Source organism: Notothenia coriiceps, unplaced genomic scaffold (assembly GCF_000735185.1).
Source record: "Notothenia coriiceps isolate Sejong01 unplaced genomic scaffold, NC01 NC01_scaffold00020478, whole genome shotgun sequence".
Classification (NCBI taxonomy): Eukaryota; Metazoa; Chordata; class Actinopteri; order Perciformes; family Nototheniidae; genus Notothenia; species Notothenia coriiceps.
The window spans coordinates 46,738-59,297 of NW_011353179.1; the positions used below are offsets into that span (position 1 = coordinate 46,738).

At 38.4% G+C, this 12,560-nt stretch overlaps 1 protein-coding gene across 1 annotated transcript in view; it reads left to right on the forward strand.

Annotated features, from left to right (window-relative positions):
- The first annotated feature begins 8,592 nt into the window (after window positions 1-8,592).
- The window catches only part of LOC104952761 (rho-related GTP-binding protein Rho6-like), a 9,854-nt gene continuing 5,886 nt past the window's right edge, over window positions 8,593-12,560 (forward strand). The window contains exons 1-2 of the mRNA XM_010779636.1: window positions 8,593-8,854; window positions 9,889-9,976. Of these exons, the coding sequence (XP_010777938.1) occupies window positions 8,735-8,854; window positions 9,889-9,976 (208 nt within the window). The 5' untranslated portion in view covers window positions 8,593-8,734. The remainder of the gene's footprint in view (window positions 8,855-9,888; window positions 9,977-12,560) is intronic.

Consider the following 12,560-nt stretch of genomic DNA (forward strand, 5'->3'; position numbering starts at 1 on the left):
TCGATTGGCCCTCGATTGCCCTCTTATTTGAGGTCACCTGCTTGTTGCTGTGACGTCGCCAGCCATTTACGGCGACTTCTGTGTAATTATTTTTGTACTTGGGGTGATGACCTCTTTTCGATTCCAACCTCTTAGCAATAAGGCGGCCGCTCTAAAGTATTGACTGTCTGACTGTCACACAAGCAGCTGATACATATCCCCAGTTCCCCTTAAGTGAATGTGTGTCAGTCTGAATTGACGCTGTTTGGCATCACAACGCTGTTATTAAAGTGTCTCTGGTATAAAATGGGTGATGTTAGCATAGCAACCGAAGCTAAACTGACTACTTGTTGCTATCCTATTGTGATATAAGCCGTTTTCTACAGGCACATTTTACCGGCGTATTTTTCATTATGATTCTACTTGTGATAGTCGGACATGACAACCTGTGCAGCCCATGTATTGATTCCATCCGATAGCTGATATAATACAAAACCAAACGTCTGCCTCTCTCCACATTGATCAATACAGTGAACGGATGGTCAAAGTAAGGTACACATAAACAGAATCACACGAAGCCTGGTTAATGCTACCTGACTTAATAAAATGTGTTTATAAGCACTACTGCTTGTAGGCAGGCATGACGAGACTCAGACCCATGTTCAGGGGAGGTGGGTTTAGTTTCCTGCACGCCTCGAAAGAGAGACGTAAGCGACGAAGCTCTTGCCTCTAGACCGACAATTTTTTGGATCTGGAAGTGAACCGGATTCCGGAGCTAAGAGGCGGCGCCGCTGCGGTGTGAACAGGAAAAAACAGTACTTTTCAGCTCCAGCTCCGAGTCGGAGCTGAAAACGCGTTGGTGTGAAAGGGGCATCTGAATGTTTAGATAGTTAACTTTAGTCTAAGTTATCTCAGTGGGTCTCAAACGGTTTGGTCACAAATTATTCAAAAGATTATTTCCGCGGCACACCTTCATATGATCATTATCGTTATGAAAAGAAGAAGAGAATAAAGGAAAAACAGTTATGAAATACTATATGGCAGTAAAACAAGAATCCAGTTTGAAAGGGGAGTGATTTGTAAAATATCCATAAAGAAAAAGAACATCTGTTTACAGTTGTGTTTCAAATGGGTGTTGAGAGATGTATCCATAGATCTCCTAATGTTGCTCTCAAAGTGCAGCAGATGCTTTTAACTTCAATATTTTAAAAAAATCTTCCCAGGGGAGCATCCCCCCGGACCCCCCTAGAGGAGGTGAGGTCCCCCCTAGAGGAGGTGGTCCGCTCCCCACTCATAAAAAATAGCTGATTATCAAGCCTTCATTGTAACAGTCGCGGGTGTACTGTGTGTTTGCGGGTGGGGAGTGTTGCAGTCGAACACTCTGTAGCGCCCCTGGTGCTCACGCTTTGGTGCGTGCTCTATAGTGTCCGTAATAATGTTCACTGGAGTCCAGCACCTCAGCACCCCCACTCAAATACCTTCCCGCGCCTGAGCCAAAGACAATCAGTTTATGCAAAAAGAGTCAAATCAAAGGTAATATCAGTCCAATCCAGTCCACAGCATACCTTAAAGGCAGTACAGAATACAAACAGCAATCAGGAACATAGCAAAACACACAAAAACACACAAATAAGTAAGTATTACAAACGTAGTATTTCACACATAAAATAAAACCGTAATGAGCACTAATAGCAAATGTCTTTTATTTCATTTGATCTATCTATCTAAGATGTTTAGCTTGCTCTTATAGGCCGGATACATTCTTCATTATATGCAAAGAAATCCACACTGCAAACATGCACACAATCTTGCATATGAAATGCAAACGGGGCCTCCACAGTTTCACAAAGCTTACGTTTGATGCACCCCATTAACCACACACACACACACACACACACACACACACACACACACACACACACACACACACACACACACAGTGGATACAGCTTGGTGTGCAATGCTACAAATAGATTTCTGCAGAAGTAACATTTGTAACGAAGGGGTCTTCCTCCATTTTTAACCACTCTGACCAGGTAGTCTCCTGACTGTGTGTGTGTGTGAACGTAAATGTGCGTGTGTGTTCTTGGTGGATGGAAGTGAATGGAAACCTGACCAGGGAGTCTCCTGTGTGTGTGAGTTTATCAGCAGCGGAGTGAGTTTTAGAGGAAAACCGGTGTCGATGCCGCTGTCTGTGATGCTGCTGCTGAAAGCCCACAGACCACAGACACACCACACTCCCATAATGATACAGAGACACAGACAGCTATATAAACAGACCCACAGGTCAACAGAGAGTATTATCAACCAGGCAACCCTTCGTCACACTCCTAACTTTCTCTACGACTTTCGCTCTTTTATCGATTTTTTGCCAATTTGCGTTGTTAGCTCGTTATTGGTGCAATATGTCTTCTTGCTGGGGTTCAGTGTGTCTCTTGGTCTTCCTCGGAGCTGCGTTTGTGTCTGGAAAACCTTGCCATTACAACGGGGAAAGCCTGAAGGAATCCCATGAGTACATCTCAAATGTGCTGGTGAGTTTATTTCTACGTTTTCTTGCAAATTTGTCAATTCGCTTGCACTATTTATGTTTATTCTTGCACTATTTTCATTGTTTTACGTGCTAAATATATATATTTCGTCATATTGCATTGAGGAAGATAGGACTTTATAATTGCATTGGTAAAACTACACTTTAGGTATTGCATATGTCAAAAAAGCCTTTAAATCTTGAATTGACTTTGACCTGCGGCATCCCACAGGGCTCCAGTTTAGGTCCTTTACAGCTTTATATGCATTTATTCTTTTTCTTGTGTTTAAATTGTTTAAAGGCAAAATTTGAGGTTGAATTGATGCATCTGTCTCCAAAGAGCACACAGATGTTGTAATTCAAAGTCATACGAGGACATTTTCTGCAATAATTTAGCAACTTAAGGTAACTTTAAGTGATTTAGAGCAAGGCCTCAATGACCTCTTACAGATTCACACTTCGAATCACAGACTTCCTCTGTGTGAAAATATGCTTTCAGTTTCATTGATATACTTTATTTTTAGCCAGTTTTGTAATTAGTACTGTTACTCATAATGACAAGGTATAATCACAAACAAATCTATTGTCTATACATGATGTTCGTGATGAATTAGCTCTTCTCTCGAATCCTAAAAAAGTGGAAATTAAACTAATATCGGCCTGTGGTTCGGTTTATTCCTCACCTTGAAGTGATGCTTTAAGGGCCTTAAAATAAACCAACACAATGTAAATATTAATTAAAAAATAATTCTTTAAATACATTTTCAGTATTTGACATTGTAACTGACTCCAAAAAATAACTCTAAGGCTACAACTAGCAAAGTTAAAAAAATGAATGGACCGAACTGTATTACATTTTATACATTTTTATAATAGTCGATATAAAAGTCCAGGTGTCGTCTTTAAATGTCTTGTTTTGTCAGTCCTTACCCCAAAGATATTCAGTTAAATAGCATATATTCTACAGTTTTCCATCCCTTCTGTTATAGATTTGTATGAAAGATTTCTTATTTCATTATATCTCAATTTCTAAAAAGACTTAAAGGTCCCGTGTCATGGCCATTTCTACTGATCATAATTCCATTGTTGAGGTATACTAAAATAGATTTATTTTGCAATTTTCCAAACTCACTCTCATACAGCATCTCTGTATAGTATGTGTATTCACTCTCTGTCCTAAACGGCTTGTTGGAGCTCCTGCCCCCCCCTCCCTGTGAGCCCAGTGGCCGTCTGCGAGACAGCGAGACACAGCGAAACCCAGCACGAAACCAGCCCGAACACAAACACACACCGACTCACAGCCTCGCCGCGTCCCGCCGTCTCAGGGAGGAGAAATCGGCGGAGCTGCAGTTGAGAAAAGATTGAGTGTGTGTGTGTGTGTGTGTGTGTGAGGAAGTTAATGTAACGGCTCCGCGGACTTAACGTAACGGCTCCACGGATTNTTAGCTTGTTCTCGCTGTATCGCCGACCCGGAAGCCTGTCCGCTCCTCGCAGCAGATCGCAGCAACGAGCCTTGCAACTTCCCGACCAATCAGAGCACACTGGGCTCACAGGGGGGGGGCAGGAGCTCCAACAAGCCGTTTAGGACAGAGAGTGAATACACATACTTTACAGAGATGCTGTATGAGAGACCAATGTGAGTTTGGAAAATAGCACAGTATAAATCTATTTACTACCTCAACAATGGAATTATGATCAGTAGAAATGGCCATGACATGGGACCTTTAAGTATTTTGGAACACTGTTAAAAAAAGTTGTGCATTTAAATGTTTTTTTGTAAAGTTTAAGTATAAACAACATTACATTACATTGCATTTAGCTGACGCTTTTATCCAAAGCGACTTACAATAAGTGCATTCGACCAAGAAGATACAAACTTGAAGAAAACAGAACCATATTAGTACATCAGCTTTAGATAAGCCAGTCCTTTATTAGTATATAAGAGCTTTGTTAATCATTTTATTGCTCGAAGTGGAGTCGAAAGAGATGAGTTTTCAATCTGCGCCGGAAGATATGTAAAATAATATATTATTTGCCGCATAATGGCAAATGGGATTTCTTATAATTTGATTATTATTTCTGAATTAATGTAAAAGCATGTTTTTATTATTGATGTTCTTTGAGGTGGTGCTGATTTTGACTTTATTGATTATTATTTGCATTTGTTTTACTATTTTTGTTTGATTTATTAAACTATAATTTATGACTATATTGATTATGGACTATCCGTTATATTCTCCATTAAAGAGATCTTAATCCTAGTTTTTATTTAAAGCTGATAAATACAGGTATTTGAGTTCAAAGAACAGTATTTCCCTCTAGACAAAAACAGTACGCAATAAATGTAGGGTAGAGTTAGCTAAGGTGAAACTGATGGTGAAAATGTAATTTTCTGCAGAGTCTATAATAAATCTAGGTCAGCCTGTCTTCAGGTTGTCATAATCCACATTGGGCAGAATGAATGGGTCATCTCACTGAACACGAGGAGTCAAAGTTTGGGGAGGAAAAGGTCAACACATCTTCAGATGACCAAAGTGTGCCACCTTTCATCAAGAAAACAATGTGGACACATAGGTCAGGACAAATCCTCTCAACTACAGTCTGAAGTGATCATGTGACCAATCATGGTGATCAACATTACTGATTTCTAAACAATACAAGTCCCATCGTCAGCAATAGCCCTATGGTATTGGTCTATATTTGATGGAAAGTTGGACAGTTTTCCAATGTTCTTGCTTTCCAAGAGTAGGATGGGAAGATTGATACCTTTTTATACCATTTATTATTGCTATTATTGAGTGCTATAGTTCACTGGTTGTCAACTTCCTATTTTTATTTACATGTATTTTTGCCTCTTTCTAAAATGTTTGCACTTTCTCTATGATTCTAATAATTATTACTAAACTCAAAATGAAGCCAAGACTGATAGGATTTTCACCGGTTTTAAAAATAGTTGGGCATGATTTAACATTTCATTCGATACATGAAAAGTGAAAGGATTAACACGTTTTTACAAATCATCCTGAAGGACATGAACACTCAAAGCAAATGTCATGTCACTGTCTGCATCCGACCCTTCTTAAGATGTTTCTCTCAAATCTATAAATGTGAACATGAGTGCTAAAGAAAAAGTCAGAGTATCAACAAAGCCAATAAGATCCAGTCACTGGGGACTATGCATATCTTTATCTTTACACTGCAGAGCCACAGAAGATCCATAACTCTCTGCAAGGAAGTACATATTTACCAAATGTGTAACTTTAAAGGTCCCATGTCATGGCCATTTCTACTGATCATAATTCTATTGTTGAGGTCTACTAAAATACATTTATATTGTGCAATTTTCCAAACTCAGATTGGTTTCTCATACAGCATCTCTGTATGTGTATTCACTCTCTGTCCTAAACGGTTTGTTGGAGCTCCTGCCCCCCCCCCCNGTAACGGCTCCACGGATTGGTCCATGTGGACCAATGGGTCCATTTGGGTATGGGCACGTCACTATACCCAGGAAGAAAACAATGGAAAAAGAGAAATCTCCAACGAGGCGTTCTGGGGCAGCATAGACAGGTCTTTTCTGTGTTAGAGTTTTACTCGCTACAGGGTGTACTTTGAGGGTTTGTGACTTTGCAGACCGTTTACATACATAAAAAACTACATAACACACAAGGGGACGGGTAATAACCGGAAAAGCATGAAATGCAGCATGAGGGAGTGAAGCATTTAAATAGGTGTTAGCATGTGTGTGATGTACATGTGTGTAAGAGCACAAAGATATACATTTTTGAAGCAAGACAGTGAGGGACTATTCTCTTCAAACTGGCAGCAGGTGCAATGCATATCCCCGTCCAGTTTCACGCTGTACTGGCATCAAAGAGCCCTCTGTTGTTTCCATTTGTGTTTTGTACGACTAGCCACGCTCCACTTCATCTCCAAATGGCTCACACTCTTGAATCTCTGTTATACTTCAGATTGATGAAGCCATCTGTTGTCTGTTGTAGGTATAGACCCTGGACACCACACGTTGTTATATAAACATGTACACAAACTGTCATATGTTTCATGTAAAAAAAATGGCATACATACAATACAATTTAAATAAACAGAGGGATTACCAATAACCCATTAATCAAAATGACATTTCACTGAAGCTTTGACCTCTGAACTGAGATAGGCTACTACAAGACTTTGAGGTCATGAAATTCCAAACACTTTTTTAAATCTACAGTTGATACTATGAGCACACCCTGTGACACAAGAAAGATAACAGATGACACACTTTCTGGAGACTTCTGGCCTTGTGACTATATATACTGCACACAGACTAAACAAGCATACATGGATATTTTAGACATTTAACCAGAGATAGGTTTTTACAAGAAGAGGACATGAGAGGAACAAAATCCTTCTTAATCCCCTTCACACTGTCATCCGTCCCTTAATGTTATCTTTAGAGAGCAAAGGGTGCAATGTTGTCCTCTGAAATAAAGTGGAGTAGAAGTATACAATGGACCTATTAAAGTGCAAGCACCTTGACATTTAGTTAGTTTAGTTACTTTAAAAAAAACAAATGCTAAAAGGACTGATTGAATTACAAGTGAATCCCCTTTTTAATTCTTTTTTTTAATTTTTAAGCTACCCAACAGTAGCCTATACAATTATTAAAGCTGTTCCACCTTCAGCTGCAAGTACCTTATTGCATACATAATGATACTCCCTATATGATTCTGAAATGAGCATGATCCTACCCAATGAGTGTAGTCTTTATTTAACCAGGTGAAAATCCCATTGAGATCAACAATCTCTTTTTCAAGGGAGACCTGCAGCACGTTGGTTACACATAAAAACAACAGAAAACAAAAAGGACATCAATACAACATAATTACAGGGGTATGCATTAGCAACCTATTCACAATGACAGATATCTAATAACATTTCATCTATCCGAGCTTTAAAATGATGCAAGGGAACCAAAATGCTCAGTTTAAAAAAAAAATGCATAGTGTTCCAAGAGGAGCAGCACACATAAAAGCTTTAGTACCTAAAACAGTCCTAGCACTTGGCACATGTAATAAAAACACATCTCAGGCAATAGCTACTTGCCACTCTCTGTGAGATCAAAGAGCATATATAAGTTGGCAACATGGCTTTATAGATAAACATGTACCAATGACTGAGCCTCCGTACAGTTAGTGAAGGCAGACCTGCCTTGGCATACAGGGTACAGTGATGAGTAAGTGCTTTACAGTTAGTAACAAATCTCAGAGCACTGTGATAGGCGGCATCTAACTTTTCCAGGCAATGGGCAGGTGCATTCATATAGATCAAATCACCATAGCACAGGTAAAAAGGTCACAGAGACTAGCCTTTCCCTGGCCTCAAGCGAGAAACAGGACTTGTTTCTGAAAAAGAAACCTAGTCTAACCCTCAGCTTTTTAAGCAGATTAATGACCTGAAGTTTAAAAGACAATCATCAAGCCATATGGTATTTATAACAGGTAACCACTTCTAGTACTTAACAATATCCAAAGCAGTCTCTGGAGTCTTTTTTGCTTTTGAAAAAATCATTACCTTGGTTTTCTCAACATTTAAAAGAAGCTTAAGCTCAGCGAGCTGAGTCTGAATAATGTTAAAGACAGCCTGTAATTTAACACCAGCCTCCTTAAATGAGGGACCTGCACAATACATCACGGTATCATTGGCATAAAAATGTAAAGTAGCTTCGTGCTTTTAATTTGAGTAGTTTGAGTATATTTTAATGCTGATACTGCACTTTTACCACAGTAAAATGTTGAATTCAGGGATTTATTTTTAACTGAGTATTTATACACACTGTGGTAAAACTAATATAACTTAAATATCTGAGTAATTCTCTCACGTCCTGATAGTATGACATAAGAGTTGTATGCTGGTTTAGGTGATGCATTGAGGGAACATCAGTATTTCTTACATCCCTGCCATGGCTCTGCAGCCCACCATCCACCATTACAACCAGATAGAAGAGAGACCTCGTGCACTGCTCCCCCCCTCCCTCCCTCGGCTCGCGCACTGCGCTTATTGGTTGGCGCGACAATATAAAGTTCCGCAGTGTTTCCCTCACTGACTGATTTACTGCCTGAGGAAGAAGAGGAGCAGAGCTGCCTTTAACTGAGAGGATTTACCAAACTTCACCGGTGTTATTATTACCTGTGTGACTTTTGTTTGAGTCTGCTCGTGTTATTGTTCTGCACCATGAAGGAAAGAAGACTCACGCAGCCGTGTGTCGTGAGGTGTAAGCTCGTGCTGGTCGGGGACGTCCAATGCGGTAAAACAGCGATGTTACAAGTGCTGGCCAAGGACTGCTACCCAGAGGTATGGAGAGACAGCCTTTAGACAGAACAAAGTTATTTTTCTGATATTATTTTAAATCACACTACAGTCACTGGTGCTTTAGTATTTTTTACAGTGCTAAATAAAAACCTTTCATATTGGGAATGACACTCTTGTTAGGGACTTCAGGTATATGTTTAAACACTGATATTTTAATTATTTTAAAATGATATACCTCTTTATTATTATTGTTCTTTATGCTGCAACAACAATATTTTCCATCTGGTGATTAACGAAGGCTTCTTTTATCTAACCTGTCATATTATATTTGGGACATAGCTCTTATAAAATATGTCCAAAGTTATTTTATGTATTCATCCTGATATTATTTTTCAATCACACTACTGTCCCTTTACCACACATCATTGTCTTAATTTAATGCAAACTTTGATATTTAAAAAATAATTACATTGTTTTTGTATACATCTTTATTATTAACTTCCTCTATTCTGTGACATATTTTCCATTTGGCCATCAATATAGGCTTATCATATCTTATTTTATTTAATCTTATCATATTATATTCATCAATCCCCCAAGGGGCTACATAACCCATATAGTAGGCTATAATGGGATTAACAGTCATTGTGTAGTAAAGGATATTTGACTGAAGGATTTTCATTGGATTAGTATTTTTGACAGTGCTACATTAAAAGCTTTCGTCGTGGAAATGGTATTACTAAGAGACTTCAGGTCATACATGTAAACACTGCTTAGTCTATCAATTTAATTAACAGAAATGTTAATAACTGCTCATTAACCCAAACTATTGTTTTTAGACATTAAAAAAATAATACAAGCTTCACACATGAAGATCTTACCTTTTTTATTTTAAATAAATATATATTTCACAAATGTTTCTGCTGGTCCAACTCAGAAAATGGACAGCTAATAACCTTGACATCTTCATTTTGTTGGCCTTTTATACTCTAAATAAATAATAATTTTGTTAGATTTTTATGTGAATTTGTGTTAAATAATCCTTAAACCTCTTTCTCTTTATTTTCCATTTCTAGACCTACGTCCCCACTGTGTTTGAGAACTACACCTCCTGTCTGGATATTGAAGATCAGCGTGTTGAGCTCAGCCTCTGGGACACATCAGGTGAGGATTACGCCCTGATTGTTCTTCCTGATAACCCTAGTTTAATAAAACTAGCAAAGAACAAGGCCATGTTCCCATCTCCCCACTATCTTTGATTCACTGTCAAGTCAACATTCTTCCCAATGTTTAGTGTTTGTTGAGCAAAACTGAGAAGTTTCACTGTATTCATGGGATCATTTGTGAAACTTGTTTATCCTCCTAACATCAACACAGTCAGCATGGAGTCGGGTAACGACTGTAAATGAAGCTGAGTCTCCATCATTGTTTTACATACAATGTGTTTTCTGTTTACCCAGACATCACTATCTGCCAATCCTGTTTTGATGCAGTTAAGCTGCTTTTCACTCATGTGAAATCTATTAAGATCTTCCTTGGTGGATTGCTGCAGCCAATGAACAACAGGCCTGGTTGAGAAGCTGGGGCCCAAAATCCACAGCATTGAATGAAAAAAAACATACATTAAAATAACATTAAAATACAAATCCCCTTCAATCAAACACACTTTGTGCCCAAGTTTAAGAAATATAACAAAGCTATTAACACTAATGTAAATCTCTAAGGCTACCAAGTTCACTACAGTTTACTGGATGGATACAGTTTACTTTTTTTATTTTATTATTTATTTATTTAAAAGAAAATTATTATTAGTAAAAATTATATATTTTTGTATTGTTTTTTCAATTGAATTATACTTAACGTTCAGGGTAATCAACTGGTAAAAACATACTACACATTGTTTTTTACAATAAATTGATGTTTTCAAAGTAAATGGATAATCATTTTTAATAATCGTGATATCAATTATTGACCCAAATAATCGAGATTATGATTTTTGCCATAATCGAGCAGCCCTAGCTCTAGTTTGTATTCATGGTAATAAAACTGTTTCTAACACTCTTCATCTGCTCTTGTTTAACCTATATATAATACTTACTTATAAACCAACTTTCTCAGGCAGACCATGAACATTGTCCCTTGACCAAAAGAATGATCAGCAACAATCGTTCAAGTCTTTTTATTAAGTAAACATGCGTTGAAATGACAGTGTGCATTTCTTCCCAATTTCCAAACTGTTTATGTTAAAAAGTTCCCTCCAAAGGTCACACTAACAATCTGCTATAATCTTAGTTACAGCCTTAATGCATACAGTTGAGAGAACCATTACTGTCTTACTGATATAATGACCGTACACATACAGAGAGAGATTATGTCATTAGGATCAACAAGAAATCCACTCCAGTATAGATTCATTTCATAACACATTGGCTGAGGCATTGTGCTCAGAGGAAGTGAGGCGCTGCCAGTTGGCCCGCAGAGGGGTTGTTGCACAGGGGAGAGGGGGATGCCTCGTGCGTGCAGGGGGTGGAAGCGTGCGTGCGTGCGTGCGTGCGTGCGTGCGTGCGTGCGTGCGTGCGTGCGTGCGTGTGTGTGTGTGTGTGTGTGGCACAGTCAGTGTGAACAGAAGGCACAAGTGAGGGGGACTGAGAGAAAAGATACGCATGACCTCCTCGCTGCCTTATGGTGTGTGCCGCCTAAAAAAAGGTCTTATGTAACTAATCCAGCTCTGAACTAATGTGGGATTGTTTGTTTATCTCCCACGGAGTAAAAACTTTCTGGACAGTCACCCTTTCCAGAGAAATCATTGCATAAGACCTATTTACTTTTTCAACACGCACAAATCCAGGCTCTCTTTATGTATTTTACGTTCTATTCTCTGTCTTTATTATCTTTATCTATTCATTTGCTAACAACACAGTCCAAGTACAGTCCAAAACACACACACATATATTCACTTTACAATCACATAAGAAATAGAAAAGCAGCAAATCCTAACTTCTTTTTTTTTTATAGAATTCTTTATTGGATCAGTTTTTGTTGATTACGTTGTCAGTTCAGCTCTTTGCATGAATTTAAATAGCTTTTAATATATTTATTTTATGCACCAAACACAAGGTCAAATGAATTGTAAATAGAAAACCTAAAAGGGTCAAATAGATCTTACAGAAGCAAAAGGTAGGGCATGTTTTGGCATTTTTGTTTAAAAAGTTGCATTATACCTTTTGGGGTTTTTCCTTTTCCTGTAGAGTTTAGTTTCATCATTATGTAACACTTGCGCTTCTATTGGCTACCGCTCCATCACGTTGTGCGTGGTGGGCTTAGGGGCGGGACATCGCAAAGAGTCATCTTAAAAAGTCAATTAATGTCCTGCTAATTGACTTGTTTTCTAAGCAACAACACCTATGTTCAAGTTGTCTCATTTTGATCAAATATGATCGTTCATATACAAGTTTTTATGTGAGAAGAGATGTTTCTCCTCAATTCTACGAGTACCAGCACACGCTTTCTCACAGTAAAAAAAAAAACGTCTCAAAGGAACATTTGTCCACTTCACATTGCATCTTTTATCAAAAGCAATAGTCTTATCTTTTATGAGTCCAACTGCTTCCATTCGCTTTCTTTCTTTGTGTGTGTGTGTGTGTGTGTGTGTGTGTGTGTGTGTGTGTGTGTGTGTGTGTGTGTGGCATTACTATACTTGTGGGGACCTAAATCTGTTTACAAAGTCAAGTGTGGGGACTTGCCTCCC